Genomic DNA, 23678 nt, shown 5'->3' on the forward strand with positions numbered 1-23678 from the left:
GTTTCTGTAAAAGTGTTCTCCCCTCAAAGTTTCTCAAGTTTTCACAAGGAAACAAAATACAAAACCGCCCACTCAGTTTTATGTATCAGATTTTTAAAATATAATATAGTGAAAAGAAAAAATGTAATGGGGTAGCTTGGGGATGAAAATAAAAGATTTAATTGTTTTGATAATATACACTCATACACATAGACTCGAATATACATATACAAAAATATACACAGACCCATAATATTCGGTACTTATGCATGTCTGATTGATAAAATAGAAAAACTTTGACAGGATATGGGACATAAAAACAAGTTTTTAGAGCAGATGACGTCACCATTTTCATTTGAATCCTTAATATTTGAATAAACAGAAAATCATAATAAGGTCACCTTTCTTATTACTCATGCCGATGTGATAGAGACACAGACGTGTATCTATTATTTATCCAGCCACAGAGCTTCTGTGCCGTGTTACGTAATAATCTTTTGCTCCATTATTCATTTTCACAAGTAAAATTTCATATCACAAAATGTGTGATTGATCCTCAACATGATTCCTCTGCGATCTGGATGGCCCATGTCTTAAACAGTCAAGAACTATAGTTTATCCTTCTACGAGGTATTCTCCTAAGGAATATAAAATGTTGAATTCTGCAATGGGGTTAAGAATTGGTGAACTGAGTAGAAAGAATTCCTTTTACCACACTGTGCTTTGATGAAATGCAAATGCTCATAGGAGATCTTCTAGAACACTGGCTGTTGAAACGAGGATTTAGTTCTGAATATTAAGAGTTTTCTCTTCATGAGATACCTTAAAAAAGAATACCTGTTTGATCTAAGAGTTACAGTATTAATTTTCTCTTCCTCAGCAATTAGTCAGTTTTTATCCCAAGAATATTGTAGATGATGTAACTAGTTTTTCTTCTGTTATGGAGTCTAGAATTAAATTTGCAGTCTAATAGTAACAAATATGCGTGCTTTTTCGTATGAGTCTCACACTTGGTTCTATTTTATATCTCTTTGCTTGTTTTATTATCTTCTTTAGCATCTCGTTTGAATAAAATATATCTATCTCTGTTTTATGTGTTTCTTAAATCACTAATTTTTCAATAATAAGATGGAGTATAAATATTATTAAGTTAAAGATAAGGCTAGCAGAATTAGTCAAGTTAAATATAAGGAGGATTTGCATAAGAATGTTCATGGGTTATATCATTCCATTGTTCAAGTAGGATTAAAATTGCACTACTACATACTGTAATATTCATGTTAGAATAAAAAGATGAACAAGGATGTACTCCAAAGATCTCACACCTAAGTAGGGAGATCGGAAAAGTTAATAGAAAATTAAAATGAAGTACTGTAAGTACCAGTAAGTAAGGGTGCCATGATCACAGTTTTAAATCAGAATGGATAATTAGGAAAGGTTTCTAAAGAGAGGTGATGCTTAAACTGAATCATAAAGGTTAATAGCCAGGCAAATTGAAGAAGAAAAATACAATTCAGCCAATGAAGCAAAATATGTAAAAAAAAAAAAAAAAAGTGAAAGAAGCCTGGAATATTTGGGTAGCACACCACCAGGTTATTAAAAAACAAATTAGTCTCAATGATGTTGGATTAGCTCATGAGAATATTTTAAAATCTGACAAATATCCTTTTTCGTGTTTAATCTTCAGTACAAGTGATGCAGGAGAATACATAATATGATTTCTATAATTCCACACTTTGATAATAATCCCACTTTATGATACTATTTCAAGTGGAATTCTTAATTTACTAATGAAATATTTACTTTAAGGTAATTTGTGTCCATAATTGGCCTTTTATATTTGAATTTAGCCCAAATTTCAAATATTAAATGTATAAATTCACCCGACATCCTGTCTGTATTGAATAGAAAACAAATGAGATTCGATTTTTAGAAAATATGAGGGCAATCTGGTCACTCAAGTGAATCGCAGAGAAAGAGCTATTAACAGAGAAGGAAAAATATTAAGTCAACTACCGAAAGCTTACCACTTCACTTCCTGCTGTTCTGGTTTTGACTACTAATTTATTGCTTGCTATGGCTTTTGTAGGTTTTTCTGGAAAGATGATTTTATTTTATATTTTAGCTTTTTTCGTGGACGTCTTCAACCTGAATGACTATGTAAATCTTTCATGTCTCAATTTAAAATGCATGTTAAAACTATATTTAATGGAAAAATTCCTTCAGTCCTAATAATTTCTGTCTCAATGTGCAGGTGGTAATGGGATGCTAAAGTAATTAAAACAAATAATTATGTATACTAATAGATATTTAAACCTAGAGAGTATCAGAGAAAATACTTACTCCAAAATCTTAATTTTACAAATGAAAAAACTGGGGACCAGAAAGATTAAGTAGCTTGTTGAAGTTCATACAGCTCCTTAGTGGCAAACCTTGGTTTGGAATTCTCCACAAATTTGAGGTTTGTTTTGTTTTGATTTGCTTTTGGTATTGATTTTCTACCTCAGTCTAATTATTTGTGTATTACTAGAATATATTGTTTAGTTTCAGAATATGTTAGAATTTCTAATATATTCTAATAAAAGGTGAGACTCTCCTTGAGAAAGAGAAATGCACTTCCCACGTGAACACATCGTTAGGACACCTACACGGACCCCAGAAGAGGCCTGGTGAGTGAGGGGCCCTGAACTTTAAGCTTCATCAATCTTACAAGAAGTCCTTTCTCAGTGGACAGAATTATCATTTACTCTAAGACTGCATTTTTGTTTTAGTCAATAAATTAATTAATTTGATGCTTTTCTATTCATGAGAATTACTGATTAGATTATATTACATGTAAATTCATATTGCATTCAAGAGTATATACAGTTTATAATTTTCTAAAAATTGTTCTCTTTTTTTGTGTAATGTATATAGTGGCCTATACATTCCAGCTATAAATTTACTAAGGCTTAGAATATTTTAAATAAATAGATAAATATCTAGCTGAAAATCTGTAGTTATGCATGCTTATGATGTTTATTAGAGTGACTTATTTGATAAAATATTTCTAAATGGCTAGAACCATTGTTCATATAAGTCTAGAGATTTGTGAATTACTCGCAGCTACCATGAGATCAAACATTAATAAATAACTTTATCATGGCCAACGTTATGACCCTACGAAAGTGCTCTTATTATTTTATTAATGTAATATCATGAATTTCTGTCCTGTAAACTTTTAGGCATCCACAAAAGTATATTTCATGTAAACTACCCAAACAACATCTCCTTATGAAAGTAAAAGACAAGACGATATTTTTGATTTTGATTTTGATTTTGATTTTTCATGTCTTTACCCATATCACTCTTGCTGGAATGTAAGCCCCAACAGGACATAGTTCTTGGCTTTTGTGATCTGATGTCTTAAGCCCTCAACACATATAAGAAACCAAATATTTTTTAATGAAGTAATATTTTTAATTAAAAGAGTATGCCCTTAAAGTTGATGGTATTGATATTGATAGCTGCTAATTATTTCTGTGAATATTATTGTAGTAATGTTTATTTTACAAGGCATGTACAATATAAATCTTTTATTTGTGTTCAGACTTTTGTACCTCTTTTTATGACATCTGACCAACAGTGTAGCCTGACTCTGCCCCTTTAGATGTCATTTGTGTAACATAGCAAACACTCCAAGACACCAAACACTTAGGCTTGAGTGTATTAGCAATGCCATGTATAGGGAGCTAGTCCTGCCTTTAGTAGTGACTTATCTATTATTTGCATTAGATGATTTCATCATTCAGCACTCCCAGAAAAAGATTTAAACAAAAATCTGTTGTGCTTTTTTTCTTTGCCCAGAAAAAGAGATTAGTTGTCAGATTTAATGTAGACAAAAGTTCACTGCAAAAACACCTCGGCTTTTCACAGGACATGAAGGCCGTGCTCGAGAGACAATAAAGATGGAAAATGATGTCCTAGCAACTTTTTCTTGCCTGATCTTTTCAGTTAAAAGATAGTTTTAAATGTACAAGTTCAAATAGAATTCAGAAGCAGCTTTAATGGTAACTGTACAACGAAAGATAACTCACAGGTACTCAGTTACATGATTCCTGAGGGGTAGAAGGTTCCAAGAAGTTAATATACAGGAAAATACTATAGCACTAATATGTTACAATTGAATAGAATGATATAGGCTATTGATACTCTTTTCATCAGTTAGAGTCACACTGTGTTTTAAACTTTGGGAGAAAAGGAAAGAATGATGCAAAAATTAACCTACACTACATTTTATGCTGGGGAGGAGGCAGAGAATAAGGCAAAAATAATCTCCATTATTTTGCCAGACTGTACTTTTTGCTTAAAGGATGGCAAAAATGCAGAATAATTAATATCGTTATAATATAATATCCAAAAACCCAATATATTAAATTTTAAGAAGTAAAAGCAGATCACAGTATTTATATATCCATACATACACTTGTGCAACTATATATTTGTACTTTCATGTGAAAATTTGATTAAAGCCTTTTTGAATTAGACATTTTAATGCATCTTGCAACCAGGTATGTCAATAAGTTTGTATATTTTTGCAAAAAATAGTACATTATGATTAGTCTTTAGTCTGAAACACTCCTTCCCAGCATAAACTGTAGTATTAGTCCTTAGTCTGAAAGGCTTAATTACTAGGATTCTACATATGTTAAAAAGAGTAGCTACCCAGAAGCATGGTGGTTAAGTTGCCATGCGGCAGCCTCACCTTTGCAGGTTCGGATCCCGGGCAGGGGCCTATACACCCTTCATCAAGCCATGCTGTGTCGGTGTCCCACATACAAAATAAAGGAACCTGGCACAGATGTTAGTTCAGGGCCAATCTTCCTCACCAAAAGAGAAAGAAAAAAGAGTAATGCTGCCTTGTTACTATTCTTTTGAATGCTCAACTAGTTTTTTCTTTATATGGTATAGACTCCTGTGAGAAGGTTGACATTTTTGCTATTTTTGCAATAAAACTATTTGCCTCATTTGTATTCTTGGAAAATAATTAGTTTTTAATATTGAGTCTGCTATGGCACTTACAGATAAATTAAGTTGATATTTTATTATATTAGATTGAAACTTTCAGACTAACTTTTATTCACTCAATGAATATATTGTTAAGGAATTCTCTGGGTGCCAGAAAGAAAATTGTGAACAAACATGATCCTTTTCTCATATTACTTTGGGTTTAGTAAGCTAACGGAAAACCATTTATTCGGTAGCTGTTGACCTTTGATTCTAGGACAATTTCTCTTTGTGTTTACTTAAATAAGAGAAAATATTATACTTATAAATAAAATGTGTACGTCATTATAATAGATATACCACACTATTGAAGCTTTCAAAACTTTTGTATAAGAAGGATATTTGTTTTACACTATCAAATTAAAAAAGAAACAATAAATTTACTTTGATATAAAAGCTGTGTTACATAATATATGTGCATGCTAATAACACAAAATGATGAGTGCCTCTGAGGGGATACAAATTAATTTTATATATGCATTAATATATATATGATAAATGTTTTTATGTAAATATACTAACTTTAGAATATAAGTATTGGAGTTTCTTTCAGACCTTGTAAGGCATTTGGTCCTGTCCAAAATGTCCATAACACATTTGGTCCATAAGATACTTGGTCCAGACCAAAAGGTCTTAGACATTTGGTCCTGTCCAAAATGTCTGTAAGCACATTTGGTCCACGCCAAATGGTTTTGGACAGAACCAAATATCAAGGACCTTTTGGTTTAGACCCACTGTCTCCAAGGACGTTTTGGACAGAACCAAATGTGTGCTAATCTTGGTAGATATTTATAGCCTCAGTAGCTGTAGGTAATTGTGGAGTATAATTCTTCTCCCCACAGACGTACTGTCTATGTCAATGAAAAAGTGTCAGATCAAATTCTGATGCACATAAAAATACTTATTTGCAAATCAGGCAGAACCAAGGAAAGCTAGACACTCTACTTGATTTGTAAGAGAAACAAAGTACAGCTCTTCGTAGTGAAGTAGAGCTGAAATTATAGTTAAGATTAGGCAATAGAATCCCCATCGCAGCCATACTTGAAAAAGCCCTTGAGCTTGAACAGGCTACTGAACAACCTATTATAATTCGTAAACTTCTATTATCATATAACCTGTTGATATGAGGGCAGAGGTGCTTTTAAAATATTTCTCCTTATTCCACATACCTTAAAGACCACTCATTTTGCTAAGGGACAGAAAATTTCTATCATCAATTATATGAAAAAACAATATAGGATTAAAATAGCCAATGTTCTTGTAATAGTTCACACCTGAATCTGAGCTTCTGATTAGAGTTGTTTAAATGCGGACTCACCATTCTTTGCAGCAGCTCCTTTCCCAACTGCTATTTCAGATGAGGATAATTCAAATATTAATTAATGGGTCCATTTTTCTTATTGTGATCATGACAAATATAAATAGTTGCGTATTCCATAAAGAAGTATGAATAAAAACATATCGATTATCTAACATCCACAAGCAGTAACTTGATACTCATCTCAATAATTGCCAAACGTTAGAAATAAGTGTAAAATGTCAATATCATAATTAGAAGTTATAACTAAGGAGAATAAGGGGATAATGATAAGAAAAATGGTGCAAGAAGCAATTGGACTTATGTGAATGAAGACCATTTCTTTGTTCCTTCCTAGACAAAGTTTTGACCTCGACCTTATTTTTGACCCTGGTACCTGAAATCATGTTAAATGAAGAGATAATTTTTAAAAAAAGAAAAAGCCAGGTGCTAAAAACTCTCTCAAGCACTTTAAGTACATTTTCTCATTTAATTCTCACAACAGCCCCTTAAGGCAGATACGATTATTATCACAGTTTTACAAGTTGGAAAACTGAAACTTAAAATGTTGAAGCAGTTGACTTACCGTTAATAAGGATACTCAACATTTTTGCATTCAATTCCATGCTTTAATAGTTATTTGTATTAATATTCTGCTCAGATTCTAGCTTAGGAAACACCTCCATGTCAGTCCATTACTTCCAGGCAATGGGCAAACCCCTAAGACTTTCTAATGGAATGATGTGTCTCCAGCTAGAATGAAAAAAAGAGGACTCAACAAGAAGAAATTTCAGGGACTTGTAAGCAGTGATTTCCAACTTTTACAGTTGCTTATTTTGTTTATTTTTATTTGCATTTGTTTCCATTTAATTAAATACAGCTGCATAAGTATAGGGCTGGGATTAGTAAATCAACATGCTTTTCTCTGCTGCCTCTTAAAGTAGCATTTCCTAGTGTCAGCTAAGAACTATATAAATCCGTCACAATAAAATGATGGAGTCCAGCAAACCTAGTCTTAATGCCATTATTTTTATTTAATTTATATTATTTATTTATGTCTTGCAATACTAAAAAGAATACAAATCAGAAAAATATAGCTTAGCAGAATTTGTTGTTTCAAAATCATGTCTCCACATTTTGATTCGCATCTCCCTATTGTGATCATTTTGTCAAAGATCAAAAGAAACAAGTTACAGCACTATTGTTGCTAAGTAAAATTCACTCAAAATTATTTTATAATATATAACCCCTCAATCTCAACATTTAGGAAACTTTAGGATCTAAAGCTGTGCTCCTGAATTCCTTCACTGTTAGCCCTCTTGGCAAAGAAAGTATATCTGCTTCTCACTTCAGGCTTTCGTAATTGCTTTTGACTGGAAGCAGCTCATATGAACCTGTACCTACAGAAGTCAGTTGCTGCTGGAATATAAGTAAGCAAGAAATGATAGACAAGAGATTAGTAGAAAAGTCTATTGTATGGGTCTCTAACCTTGGCCCTTACACGTGGAAATTTATAGAAGGTATATTAACCTATCTGCATCCCCTAAAAGATTTAAGATGGAAAGGTAAAGATAAGTGGTTCATTAAAAGTAAGTTAAGGCAGTTAATTCTCATTGCTTAAGACAATTTTGAAGACAATGGGTGAAAAAAGTTGCCAAGATTATAAAAGATCAAAGGAGCCCTACCTTTTGTTTGTTTGTTTTCTTTTATCTTTGAAAGTTGCTAAAGGTACACAATATTAAATAATAACTTAGACAGAAAGAACAGGCTGGAATGGCCAAGCATGCAACACAGAATAGGAGTCTGCAAGGTAGAGAAGAGGTATAGAGGTGGATTAATGTGCAGACCTTGTTGATTAGTCAGAGGAGTAGATGCAGACTTATGGGGCACAGAGGAAGAGGCTGGTAAAGCAGCGAATGTATATGGCAGCATATCAGCATTGTCCGCTGTCTTGTGACCAGATATTACGGTAGTGAGATAAGTCAATCACAGCTTCCTAAAGAACGCCCTGAAGATGTTATATTTAAAATATATGAAAATTATATATTTGTTTTACATTTGCTTATGCCATACACACTTACAATATCTAAACAACAAACTTAGGCTAGGATCCATTAATAATAAATAAAATAATTAGGTCTCGTGTTCAGTTGTATAGGAGCAATATTTATCACCTTAGTCTCTCTCCTTCAATTATTTCCCCCAATACCAAAATTAACTTTCTAAAACACAAATCTGATTGTCTATATTTCTGCATAGAAAGAATAAACTCCTTAATGGGATATTCACAGTTCATCAATATTTACTGTTTGACTAATGCTATCTTAAGCTCTGCTGCTTCCCTCTGCTACTACAGCCTGAGATGTAAATACTGAATATCTTACCAAGCTGGAAACATGCAAAGCTGCTTTACAGCCTACTTTGCACAAGCTGTTGCCTCAACCCAGACTGACCCTTCCTCTGTTTCCTGCCTAGAGAATTCTTATTCATCCCTAATAGTTGGGTCAAATGCCATTTCCTAGGTAAGGTCTTCCTTTAATACCCTTTGCAATGCTAGTTATCCTCCCCTCTGTGTTCTTGGTACATAGAGGATATATTACTGCAACTATGATGGTGGGTCATACTTATTTAATTTTTACACTTAGTGTATTAACTGCTAGAATAACTCTATGTAAAATTCATTTTTATTTAACTGTCCACAGTGCTTAAAACAATACTGGCTCATTTTAGAACTCTGTAAAATGAATGTAAGGCACCATCATTGATTGCAGAAAATCACTAAATCATTTTTTTAAAAAGTTAGTTCCCTATTAAGAACCACGCTTGTTCAATTTCTATATACACTTGAAGCTCAGGTATATATTTTTTCTTTTAGTCAATAGAACCTCAGTAAAAATCAGTTCAACGAAGAAATAATTAATAATTAAAGAAAGCATAAACAGGATCATAACTAATGAAGTTATTAACAATTACTAGGTTTTTAGTTATATCACTTGAAGGTCAATGTATAACAGAAACATAAACGGTGCTCAAATGTGGGAAAAATTAATCTCTAAGAGAGAGTCAAGTAGAAAATGTTTTTTTAGCACTGAAGTGTGTTAGATGGCTGCAAATCACTTTACATGTCAGTTTTGACTTCATACTTGATAAAATATCTCCTTTAAACCTTTAGACACTTGTTTTACTCAAGATACCAGTACAATTTTCTTTTCATCTGCTGTTCTGATAGAAAGTTTTCTTAGAAAATGAAAAGTATTTAATTCTTTACTTTTAAAAACCTTATAAAGATCACCCAGGAAAAATCCCAAGTATATAATTCAAAATATATCAGTTTAGAAAAATTGCTATCTAACTACTTTTTGGTTTACAATATGGAAATTCCTCCTTTTCTCTGCTAATTAAAAAGTCAGATTACTCTATATGAAATAATAAAAAAAGAAATTTTTCAGTTCTAAAAGTAGAATTGTTTCTCTTTATTATTCACAATCAGAGCAATATCTTAAATAATTGTTTCTCTTTATTATTCACAATCAGAACAATATCTTAAATAAAACATCTAATTTCTTATTTGTAGTGATTTTTTTTATAATTTGGAAATTTTTTCTGTAAGCATCTATTAAATAATTAATATTAATTCAACACTATGGTCTACCTTAAAAATTAAGTATGATCAAGAATCAGCATAATTTTCTCATAGAGGAAATTTTCTTAAAACTTTATCTTTTAATTCTCTTTCCACTTCTTTAGAGATTCTATAATATCATATACTGCATTTCAAACCTCTGAAGAAGACTAATTTGTTATTCTAAGCTTTAGTTTGCCTGGTTAATCCATTCTGTCATTTTCTCTTTATTCCTTCATGGTTGGCGTACTCATGCCCCTTGTGAACAGCCGTTTACTGAGTGTCCACTGATCTAAATCACAGTTATGGATGCTTTAAGAGATGCAATAATTATCAGAAAAAGAAATCTCACTTTCACAGAGACTGCAATTTCTTGGAAGACACAGACTCTAAATTACCTTATTACAATCTAGAAAGGAGTATAAACTTTATAAACAAATGTCAAACCATGGTTGCATTCTTTGTAGCTTGGTCAGTAAGAGAAAGTTTTATCTCTAGAGACTAGGAGATTTGAATGGTGGGCAGAATCTTGATAGGTTACCATAGCAGAAGATCTTTTGCAGTATAGGGTACAATACAAGAAATGTCATGAAGGATAGGATACATGGAACAGAGATGAAACACCAAGTTTTGCATTTGACTGTTTTGAATAATGTATGAACATACTAGTGGTAGATACAATTTAAAAAGGTTAAGGCCAGATATTGATCAACATGTTATGTCATATGATAAAGTTTTCTCTTTAATATTTTCTCAACAGTGGAAAATTCTTGGAGCTTTTGAGGATAGTCTATGCTACTGGGAGATTAATCTCATTCTCGTAGAAACGTCGAAAATCAGTTGAAGAACACAGACATGCAAGTAGTAAACTGAGTTAGAAGGCTACTGAAATATATGATGTCAAAATTAAGACAAATTATAGAGAAAACAAAAGGGAAGAATATGTTGTAAGAAATATTTTAAAAGTAGAATCTCCTGGGGCAGGCCCAGTAGCACAGCAGTTAGGTGCTCACGGTCTGCTTCCACAGCCCAGGGTTCACTGGTGTGGATCCCGGGTGTGGACATGGCACAGATTGGCAAGCCATGCTGTGGTAGGCATCCCACACATAAAGGAGAGGAAGATGGGCACAGATGTTAGCTCAGGGCCAGTCTCCCTCAGCGAAAAGAGGAGGATTGGCAGCAAATGTTAGCTCAGGGCTAATTTTCCTCAAAAAACCCCAAAAAGTAGAATCTCCTATTGAAATTATCAGTATGTGAATGATTAATCTATTAAAATTCTGTGGAATTAATTTTAATACAAGGATTGATGATAGTGATTATACTAGTGTAGATTGATATTTCTGGAAAAAGTAGAAGATGGATTTCTAAAACAGAGTTTGGGTTCGTAAGTGTATAAAATTTGTTAAAGTGTTAATCACGTATAATAAACATGTTTCCAATGGTACACAAAACTTATTTACATGATAAAGCAAAATAAAAATCTGGATTTTGTATTGATTAAAATAGTTTTTGCCTTAAGCAAACAATTCTAGGTTACACCTGAAACAGAAAGTCACAGATATATTTTTTTCATTTCTATAATTACTTCTTAATAATTTAGTCATTAATAAATGTAGCTATAATTAATTTAAACTAGATATGTCCGTATCTATTCTCTTTCTTGTTTATTTTCTGAAAATGTAGAGAAAAAACTTACAAAAATATCAATTTCTCCTTTCATATGGGTAATATATAGCAGATAACAAAAATTTTCTAAGTTGTCAATTGTCAATTTATAGCTAATAACCAAATTGGTATCAGTGTATGGATGGTTTTTCAAAAAAGTAATTTAGACTAACAGCGTTACTACTGCCTCACTTGGCAAAAGTTGGTTCCTGGGAAGAGTGTGAATCAATTTGCGTAAGCTGCTCTGGATCCTTCTGAAGAAAAGGGGTGGAGATCCTCCAGGTCTGAAGGAAGGGGAATTGGTTGAGAGGAACCAAGGAATTTCCAATTCGAGGCCCAATGGCAAAGGAAAGCAACGAGGCCCCAGCATAAAATACCCTCAGAGAACAAGGTAGACTTGGTATCAGACCAAGTGAGCCAAGTGCCTAAGGTCCTGGGGGTTTTGAGGGAGGAATGGGCCTGTGACTCCTTTAGGCTATTGTGTATACGTATTTGTATCTCTTACATACGTGCTATCAAACCATATACGATTAGCAGCTTTTTCTTTTCTCACTTAGTGTGGACAAGTGTCAGTACGTAACTGTCTCTTTAAGTATTGCATAGTATTATATCATGTAGTTGCAATATCGTTAATCTAATTTTTACTTTATTGTCTTAGTCAGCTCAGGCTGCCAAAACAAAATACCGTACATTTGGCGGCTTAAACAATAGAATCTATTTTGTTTCTATTAATGATGTTTCTCTAGTGGCATCAGTTCATTTCACTTTCTAATTGGAAAAGATATTAAATCTTTATTTTCTCTCTTCAAAAATTGTGCATTTTCTACTTAAATAATGCACAGTTTTATACTAATCAATTAAGTCAAGTTAATTGATTATTCAATTCTTCAGACATTTCTATTTTTCTACTCTATCTCTCCAGTAGTAAGATATGAGTTTTGTTTGTTAGTCCAATCTGAAAATCTCTTTGTTTTATTTCAAGAAATGTCCTTTCATGTTAGTATCAAGGCCAACACATTGATTTTCATCTTTCTTCTTTTTTATTTTTTTATTTATCTTACTGTGTTCCATCTTACCCTTCCCTTAATTCCATCGATTTAGAGCATGCTATTTATTTTTCATTCTCAACTCTTGTTACTTGGAATTTTCAATCTATCACTAAAGACTCTTTTGATCAGAAGTATTTGATTCTACTATTTTAAACCAAGCATTTTTTCGAGCAAGATGCTTTTTCTAAATACCATATTTGATTATCCCTCCCCTTCCTCTCCAACTCCAATAAAATAAAATATTTAGAAATTCAGGAATTTTACAAGGATATGTCAAAGTATGATTTTATTTTCTTATTAAACCTGCCTGCAACTCAAGGATGTTTCAATATATATATGAAGATTTTTCTTCAGTTCTGGAAATTTTCCTTTCAACATACGTAAACTTACAACATCTGTATGTCTCCTTTTATTTCCAGGTACTGCTATTATTCACATATTCATTCTCCTGGATCTTTCTTCCAGTCTATTTTCTTCCAGATACCCATCTATTTAATCTTTGTTCTATGCTTTAAGCTATTTTTTCCTTATTATCTCTCAAGGCCTCTCATTTGGATCTCAATACCAACCACTCTTCCAACTTTATTTCCAGAATTATTTAGTAGAAAATAATACATTTTAAAAATAAATATATAAATACACACACTTTTTTAAATCTCTGTAAATTTCCTTTTGTGGCTGCAGTTGAAACCCCCTAGAGTTTCTTTATTTTTAAGCCATTTGGCAGTTTCCCTGCAATTCTATTTAGATGGGTAGGTTTATAGATTATTCTACTTCCCTCTCCCAGCTGGACCAGAGTTGTGTCTTTTTTCCTTTGGCAATAGTTCTCAATTCTCAGTGCTGGCTGCACATTCAAATTACCTTGGCATCTTTTAAATTATGGATACTGAGCCCCAACCGAAGCAAATTTGATGACAACCTTTTGAGGTGGAGTTCAAGTAAATATATATATATGTAAGTTTTCTTTGATTCATTTAAAGACTACTCTCTATAAGCTCATTGTGCTTCACGTTTAAGTGATTGGGTATCCTAATTGATGGGAATCTGACAGATGGTAAAAAAGAGTATGCCCCTTGGGTCTGTCGTGAAGGAACAGTGAAACCCTCAGCTTTCTGTTAAGATTTCTTCACAGGCAGCGGCTCTGTGTTGTGTAGATTCTCTGTACTGTCCCAACCTGAGAAGATGGAAACCACGTGTTCTATACTCTTTTGGCTTCTTGGGAAGCCAAAGTCAGAGAAATTCAAAAAGTTATTTTAAATTAATGCAACCTTCTCTTTGGTGATCAACATCTATGACATAAACTGTTTTCTTGGATTTGCTTTTTTCTGATTCTTACCACGGGACTCTAGTGTGTCTCGCAGAAACTTATCCAGACCACAGAATCAATACTAGAGTGATCATATCTTTCATTGAGAAACACTTCTGTGATTTCCCTTTGCTCTTAGAATAAAATCCAAATTCATTAGTTTCATACTAATGATCCATCCCTTTTTGATGGATATCATATCTTAAAGAAGAAAGAGCATAAACCAACCAAAATATGGTCTACTCAATCCAAAGCACACAAGCTACTCCAAAGTATATTTCTAACTGATACTCAGTAAAATGTTGATTCAGGGGCCAGCCCCATGGCCTAGTGGTTAAATTCAGCACCCTCTGCTTCAGTGGCCTAGGTTCAGTTCTTGGGGCTTGGACCTACACCATTCATCACTGGCCATGCTGAGGCAGTGACCCACATACGAAATAGAGGAAGATTGGCACAGATGTTAGCTCAAGGTGAATCTTCCTCAGGAAAAAAAAAAGTTAATTCTAGCATCTCCTTAAAAACTTCACAGATGTTTAAGCTTTATCTTGATATGTTTAATCGTGGAGACTTGTGAATAACTGCAGGTACTTCTGTAAAAAGCCCATGACATATCTCCATATCCTTTGGAAATTGCCCCAAACTTCACATTTACTCATCCTTTCTAATCCCTATCTCTTACTTTGAGCTGCCTAAAAAAGAACAACATTCGGAGTTTATGCCTCTTGATTTCAACTATCTCTGCATCAGAACCCTGCTCATCCATATGCATACGTTACTGGCATATGTAAAATAGCCTCCCTAAGTTGAATGTATGTATGAGAGCAACTTGATATTCTAATCAGTTACTTTACCCTTTACTAAACTATAATTGAATAACATGTGTGAAGTGGACTTGCTTACTGTGAATAATGTACTTATTGCATTTTAGTTAAATATTCATTGACTAATAAATATGAGCTCAATGAGGGCAGGGATACTGTTTGCTCTGTTCACCTCTGTGTTCCTGGCACTGTGTCTTTGGTGCCAAGAACAATTCCTGACACATAATAGACATTCAATGAATAATAGTTAAATGAATGAATAAATCAGGTGTCATCTTTTACTGTCACATCCCTGTTGCGAGACAAATCTCCCTAGATCTCTCACATTTCCGCACAACTTTTGAGCAAGGCCTTGACTGCCCAAAATGATGCTATTAAAGCAGAAATACTAGGAAGATAGAGATAGTTTCTATGTCCAAAGTGAAAGGCAGGCATGCTTAAAAGCACAAAGATAATGTCTCCTTCTGGAATAATGGGCATGGATGTTTATTGACCATTATAAATTAATTTCCTGTCTTGTAATGCAGCCCACTGCATATACACGTTCCAACTCACCATTGTCAATGCAAAAATTGCATTAGACAAACTTAAACAGATAAGGAAGACTTTATTCGAGACAGTTGCAATAGGAAAGAGAGGTCAGAACTAAGGTTGAACTCAACTTCATTAAAACAAAGGTGGGAGACTTTTTAAGAGCTGAGGTGGGTGAGGGGGGCCATGGGCAATCTATGTTTGCTAATTTGCCTTACCCAAAGGTAAAGAAAATTTTCTATCTTCATGACAAGGGGTAGTTTTACAACTTGAATAAAGGTGACAACTGAAGTTAGGCTCCTGCCCTCCCAGAGAGACTAGGAGACTTGCGTACTGTCCTTTTTTGATAAATACATTTAAAAGAGATGGTTCCCAGCTTCTTGAGAAAGACAGTTTGGGGTTGTAACACTGGCAAGAGACTTTTTAAAAGATTTATATCTCAAAAGAGCAGAGAACAATTTGCAATCACAAGGTTCCTAAGTAAATGCTCTAAGGGATCAGAGGTCAAGGCCATAGGGACAGCAAGACTCCTGTCTAAAGTTGGTCAAGATGAGGGAAACATCAAGGCCATCTTGGTCTTCCTCTTTGAGTCACTGTGGGAATTGGGGCTTGGAGAACCAGCAAAATAAAAAAAGTTAAAAATGGTGATATTCTGACTATTGCTGTTGTTATGAGTAATAACTACCTATCCTCTTTGACCCAGGAGTCTTATGTCCTCTATCAACATACGTATGTTTGTGACTGTCTAACTCATCAGCTAGCACGTAGGGTAAAATTACAGATGCTTCAGAGCTCCTGACAATGAGGCATTGATTTTTAAACTTTGGGGAAAAATTCGTCAGAATCTCTCTAGATAATGGGATGATTTCAGCCAATATTAACATGACGTTTAAATATTTAGCAACTGTTTAGCATTTAAGAAAGTTCATCTGTGAAGAAACAAATTTACTGGAAAAGCAGTGTTTAGGAGTTAATATATCCTCCCATTGATAGCTCACTGTTAATTTGTTTTAATTGCTTGTATTTAGTGATTGCAGGTTATGAAATGAAAAATATCATATTTTCTAAGCTTTAGATAAGTTTATTTTGAAGTTATTGAGAAGCCAAAGCACAGAGACCTCTACCCTGAAGTTCAAATTGATAATATAACATTGCTTAATGCAACATTGCTTGAAGCAACAAAGTACTTTGCAGTGTAGAAACATTCTTCTAAAGTAGAGGCATAAGATATCATCATCTCTGATTTTTAGAATTTGCTTCTTTGCATGGACATAAATAAGGAAATTAGTTTTCTTTCATAAAGCATCTAGATGATATTATTTATTTTTGGTTCTAATTTTTTTCACTTTAATGAATGATCCAATTAGTAGTAAATAGTTTCTACCTCATTGCAATTCCTTTTTTTTTTTTTTGAGGAAGATTAGCCCTAAACTAACATCTGCCACCAATCCTCCTTTTTTTGCTGAGGAAGATTGGCCCTGAGCTAACATCTGTGCCCATCTTCATCTACTTTATATGTGGGACACTTGCCACAGCACGCCTTGACAAGTGGTGCATAGGTCCGTACCTGGGATCCAAACTGGTGAACCCCAAGCTGCCGAAGTGGAATGTGCGAACTTAACTACTGCACCACCGGACCAGCCCCTGTAATTGTTTCTTAACGGCTAGAGCTTATAGTGAATGGCATCATAGTTTTTACTATTTGATTTTTAAAATTTCACTGTGAAATAAATCCATTCAGTTTTCATTTTTCCCTTGTTTTAGGTGTGACAGTACTCGAAGGCCCTATTTATGCGGTGGGAGGCCATGATGGTTGGAGCTATCTGAACACAGTGGAGAGGTGGGATCCTCAGAGTCAGCAATGGACATTTGTGGCCAGTATGTCAATTGCCCGAAGCACAGTTGGAGTAGCAGCATTGAACGGCAAGTGAGTAGATTTTTATTTTTTTATCAGAAAAAAAATTTTTTTGGAGTGGATATTCTTTTTAAAATGACTTTTAGTAAGCTGGTTTGATAAAAATTATTTTAAATATTTTAAATTTTTGATTTTTTTAAAATCTTGTCTTCATGGATAATTGACCGATCAAGACTGCATATTTTTCCAGTTGCTTCTGCATATAAAATAGAATCCAAAACTTCTTTACATTAATTGCTGGTTAAAGAAATATCAAATATATTTCATGAGAATTATGTTTACTAAGGATGTACATATTTTTACCTTTTCTGGTAAAATAGTCTGAGAAGCCTCTGGAAGCTGCTGAAAGAGTGGCGCTCAATATATGCTATTTTTTTCATAATTACACCAGTCTGTCCTCTGTTCACCATTTCCATTCCTATTACCCTGAATCAGGAATTCTCAGCCTCAGCACTGTTGATATATTGGGCCAGATAATTCATTGTTGGGGGTGGGGCTCTATGCAGTGGGTATCTGGCAGCATCCCAGACTTCCATCCACTAGAAGCCAGCTATACCCCCAACCCCAATGTGACAACCAAAAAAGTCTCCAGACATTTTCTAATATCCTCTGGGGATGGCACAATACACTCCCTCTTACTCCCGTGAGAACCCATGCCCTAAACAGAGTTAATAACACCTAAGACAATTACAAAGGCTGCCAACCTGGTCTGGCAACTTCTCTTTCCCCTACTGTCAATTTGCTAAAGCAACCAGAACAATCCTTTTACAAATGCAAATAATATGTCCTTCCTCTTCCAGGACTTCTCTGCAGTTAGAGTACAATGTTTATCTCTACCTAAAGGGACCCACTGGGTCTTGGCTCTGCCTAGTCTACTTTTTTTCTCTATACATCAGTGAAATTGCCCTTTTATCTATAAATCAAATATGGCAACTCTAACCCAACTCATTCCCTTTGCATTTGCTCTTTTCTTTGAGATGCTTTCCTACCAATCCTCATGCGCCCAGGTCCTTCTCATTGTTCAGATTTCATCTCAAAAAATTTGTCCACACAGAGTGTTACTATCCATCCTATGTATTTTTTGTTTATTTATTTGTTTTTTGTTGTTAGGAAGATTGGCCCTGAGGAACATCTGCTGCCAATCTTCTTCTTTTTGCTTGAGGAAGATTGACACTGAGCTAACATCTTTGCCAGTCTTTCCTCTATTTTATGTGGGATGCTGCCACAGCATGGCTTGATGAGCAGTGCTAGGTCTGTGCCCAGGATGGGGACCTGCAAACCCTGACCACTGAAGTGGAGCATGCGAACTTAACCATTATGCCACTGGGCCAGCCCCTGTCCATCCTACTTAAGACAGACCACCCTCTACACTATCTCAAATTCTTTATTTACTATTCTTGGAATTACATGCATTATTCTTTTCTGTTTTGTCTAGCATGTATGTTCAGTAAATGTTGAGATTTTATTTGCATCATTCATTGTCATATCCTTGGGCTTAATACACATTCACTGTTTTTATTGTAAACATTGAATGAATTGCTGTATCCAATTTGGTTACTCTTAATAACCTTCGACAATTTAAATGTTTTTTCCAAATATGTGTGTGTGTTTATTTACAAAGTTATTATTATAGCCTGTTGTTAAAAGATAAATAACCAGCTTCTCTCTCCTAGATAGCAACTAAGCATTTTCCATGGCATTAAAAACTCTTAGAAATTTAAATTTTAATAGTTATGCAGTAATCCACTTTATGAAAAAAAAGAACCCAAATGTAAGTAACTAGTCTCTGATTTTTGACAGCTAAGGTACCTAAATATATCTAAAATATTTACATATAAAATGATATATGTCTAAAATATTTCCCAAATTTTGATATTATAAACAAACTACATTGAACGCTACTAGATACAAATTTTGGCACATTTCTGATTGTTCTCTTAGGAAGAATTCCTAGAAAGTGAATTACAGGAAAATTGGGACTGACTTATTTTCATGCTTAAAATAAATATTTTAATTTAAACTTTTTCTTTGGTAGGATTGACCAAAAGCTTTCTTAATAGTATTGCATGAAAAATGCCTTTCTAAATACATTCTGCTCAGTACTTTGTGTTGTCATTTGTTATCATTTCACAAAAAAAATTTATTTTGAAAACTATTTTGTTTAAAAGAAAATTGTTTTATTAACAGTGAGATTAAAGTTGAGCATAGTGCTCATTCTACTTGGTACATTTCTATATTTCTATTGTTGTGAAACATATAGAAACATTTCCTACTTGCATCAATATTAATATATTGTGTCCATTTATTCTTTTAATTGTATATATTTTTAACACAAATTTCATGTTTATGTATTTATATCACTTTATTTTTATTTCTGGTTTCCCCAAGTTTAGGCTTCTTCAAGATTCATTGTTTTATTTTAAGCTCAAAGTTGCATTTTAATATCATATATACTTCTCAAAATCCCTTTAGAATTTTTCCTGAAAATAAAAATATACAAATTGATTAGAAAAAGATGTGAGATCTTTATATTTGAAATCTTTTCATCTGACAAGATGGTCATACTTTTATCTCTTAAAATCAGCCTCTATGTATTTTGTGAGTTTTTTTTTGAGGAAGATTGGCCTTGAGCTAACATCTGTTACCAATCTTCCTATTTTTGCTTGAGGAAGATTGACACTGAGTTAACATCTGTGCCAATCTGTCCTCTGTTTTATGTGGGATGCCACCACAGCGTGGCCTGACCAATGATGCTAGGTCTGCGCCCGGGATCCAAACCTGAAAACCCCATGCCGCCGAAGCAGAGTGCGCAAACTCAACCACTACACCACCAGGCCAGCCAAAGGGGTATTTAATTATGATATAGGTTTAATATTTTCTTTCTGAGATTTATTAACATTTGCTTATATTTTCAAACATTTTTTATTATATATTGGTTAATTTATATGTATATATTAATAATATATATTTACAGTGCACTGGAGAAGATAGTTGTATATGTGTTTATAACACCCATCTTAATAAATGCATATCTTAGTGCTATTAATTTTTTGCTGTATAATGACTGATTTCCTAGGAAGATAAACATACAGTACACTAATAATGAAACATTCTCTCTTCCTTCTTAATATTTATTTCCATTTTTATTGTTTTGCTTTTATTTTTAGAATAATGGCATAAGTAGTAGTGATATTGGGAGTCCTTGTCTGTGTCCTCTAATTGGAAGATGCCAGTGCTTTATGGTCTGTGATGTTAGTTGTTATTTGAGACACATACACTGTGTGGTGTTAAGGGCAAGATCTTATTATTGGCTGTAGTGTCCTTAATGGAGATTTTATTTTAGAAAATTAACATTGGTTTTATGTTTTATTAAATTCTTTGTAAGAATTTATAAAAATATGTTTTCTTATTTGATCTATTCACGTGGTAATTTACATAAATATTCTAATTGCAAATCATCATTACATACCTAAAATAAAACCAACTCATTCATGTTGCACCATTGCTTTAATGTTTTGTTGTATTGCATATTTTATGATTTTACATCTGTTTGTTCTACATATCTTTTGAAAAAACATTTCACAACATTTTCCACTATGATATGAAGCTTATCTTAGCATAACAACATCATAACATGAATTGAGAAGCTTTCTACAATTTATCTGCTATAACTATCTTTAAACATGAGTATATTTTCTTGAGCATGAGAAGGAAATGATAGAAGAAATTATATGGACATTATCTTATATAGTCCCTTCAAAAGTTCTATTTTACTGAAACTCTAAAATTCAGCAGAAGGCAGTTGTACATTGTTTCTAATTCTATGGCTATTAATAATAATATATTTGTATTCTTATATCTTCCTTTTGTATTATTATTATCCTCCTAATTTGGTGTTTTTATGTGTTAGTCATTACTAATTTCGTCTTGTCTTAGATTTGTCAGTGTCATTATTTGGTTTTGTTTTTATTTTTAGTCAAACTTGTGCATATACAGAAGCTACAATTGTTTTCTTATTCATTAATTTGTGCTTGACTTAGTCTTATTGATTATGTCTTGAAATTTAGAATTTAACAAAAGATAGTATTAGTAAAAGTCTTTGTGGTTTATTCTTCTTTAATATATCAAAATTTCATTTATTCACCCTTCTCTAAGTGGGCATTTTCATAGTTTCCACTTCTTGGTTATTAAGAATAGTGCTGCTATGAACATCCTTACATCATCCTTTGTGAGCACGTGTACGAATTTTAGGCGGGTGTAGACCTAGAACTGAAATTGCTAGGCTGTACAGTGCTCTTGTGCTCAGCTTCAGCAAATAATGACCAAAAGATTTTGAAAGTGGTTTTCCTAATTTATCCACACATTAACAGTGTATTAGGATTCTGGATACTCCATACCCTACTGACTTGATAATGACAGTCTTTTATCTTTTATGTTTTTTATCTATTCTAGTGGATAATGCTATCACCTCCGGTTAATGACTAATGAAATTGAGCACCTTTTTATATGTTTATTAACCATTTGTACATCTTCTTTTTGAAGTATACGTTCAAGTCCTTGGTTTTCCCATCTTTTTCATTTTGATTTGTGCAGTTCTTCATATATTCTGGAAATTATTTCCAGATAAATGTATCTCACTTTATTATTATTAATATTACTTTCCAGGAAGGATATGTTGATTATATAATTAATTAGAATTTATGTCTAAAAAAGGACTTTCCTTTGTCTTCACACGTCGATTGCAAATTGGCTTGACTAGTTTAATGTTACAACCTTATATTGTTAAAATTTAGTGGATATTACTCACTCATTTTTTGCCATTTTCTTTAGAAAATGTATAAGTCCTGTAATCTTTCATCTTTAATATGTGTTTTTAAAACCCAGACCTTAATTCTAGCTGATGTTTTAGCTATATTTGTGTCAGTCAGGGTTCAGTCAAGAGACAGAAATCATACCAGTCACTTACCAGTTATTCTAAACAAAGATAGTTTAATATCAAGATTTGTTAAGTAGGTAAAAAATTAACTGGTTAACCAAAAAGTCAATAAGAGAACATTTTAACATAAATGTTCAACTAAAAGAGCAAGCTACAGTGCCTAATGCTGGAAAACAAAAAGAAGAGACTGTAATTACTAAGATTTAGAAGCTTGGATGAGGGGCTCTGTGCTGTTGAAACCCAGAGGTCTGTGAATGTGCTACCAAAACCAAAGTGGGTTCACCTCCTGGTGAGTTAAATAAGGCTCTCCACCAGAAGTAGTTGTCTCACAAAGTAAAGTATATTTGCAGCAAATAGGAGACCAAGCAAATCATTTCCAAAGTCATGGGATCCCGGAACAAAGGGAAGCAGGGACTTTTATTTAAGATGGGGAATGAATATTCTAAGTGGAGAAGTGTAGTATTCACTTGCGCAGGCTCAGTTGGAAAATATACTTCCACATACACTGCAGGTTACCATAATAAGGCCTAAGCTCCTCCTGGAGAGATCTTAGCATTAAAAATAAGTCAAAGGTGATAGGTGTAGCTCTTGTGATGAGGCTTGGTCTGGTTCAGGATGGTTGCTCATTGCATTTCCTTAACATAACAAAAGAAAAGAAAAACACTTTGGAAAAACAATTAAATGCTTCCAAACCCACTCTTGAGTTCCTCAGGGCAATTAGTGCTGACAATTGGGCCACTTCTTAGCTGGAGCTGGTGTTTCTGAATTCAGAAGAGGGTCCCTTGACCTGGGACCCAGAACTCTGAGGAGGGGGTGTCAGTTGGCTGGTGCTGATAGCTCTGAGGGGTCTCCATGATGCCAATTTTGCAAGTTCTGAAAACTGCTGATTGGATGCAACAGGATGCAAGAAGAAAGGCTAGGGTGACACCCACAGAACCGGAAACAAACAAAAAAGAACAAAACACTTCCCCTCCTCTAGGCTTTCAGTCTCCCTTTAGCATCCATTAATGCCACATCCTAAAACAGGGAACCAGGTGGCAAAGCAGAAAAGTGGTTTGCAGAGTAGCAGCCCCCACAAGAAAAAGCTGAGTAGAGAAGAGAGAATGTGGAGCTGTGAGACAACAGCATAAAAACTGGCACAATCTTCTAGAAATGCAAAGTAGTTACCAGGGTACAATCTGCTGGTTACTTTCCATTCTTTAAACCTAATATTTGGAAATTCATTTTAACAATCTCAGACATAGTTTTCTTCTACTTAGGAAGGTTTTTATCTACTGAGAATTGTTTTTTATTTATTCCCTTACCCATCATTCTAGTCTTTTAGTTTTGGAATATATATCATAGTATTTCTTCATGTTAGGGGTTCTGTGTGTGTTTGAGCACTGACTTCTTTTCCATAAATTATTTTTCTCCCCAAGAATTTTCTTTCTTTTCCACTTAACCTTGGAAATTTTTGCTTCTACCTTGTAGAGTCAATCATTGCCATTTTGTTTGTAAACTTTTAATATCCA

General features: G+C 33.6%; 1 protein-coding gene across 1 annotated transcript in view; it reads left to right on the top strand.

Moving 5' to 3' along the window:
* The window catches only part of KLHL1 (kelch like family member 1), a 333377-nt gene that overhangs the window by 281831 nt on the left and 27868 nt on the right, over window positions 1–23678 (top strand). The window contains exon 8 of the mRNA XM_046665048.1: window positions 17081–17243. Within this exon, the coding sequence (XP_046521004.1) occupies window positions 17081–17243 (163 nt within the window). The remainder of the gene's footprint in view (window positions 1–17080; window positions 17244–23678) is intronic.

The sequence above is a fragment of the Equus quagga genome, chromosome 6 (genome assembly GCF_021613505.1).
Source record: "Equus quagga isolate Etosha38 chromosome 6, UCLA_HA_Equagga_1.0, whole genome shotgun sequence".
Classification (NCBI taxonomy): domain Eukaryota; kingdom Metazoa; phylum Chordata; class Mammalia; order Perissodactyla; family Equidae; genus Equus; species Equus quagga.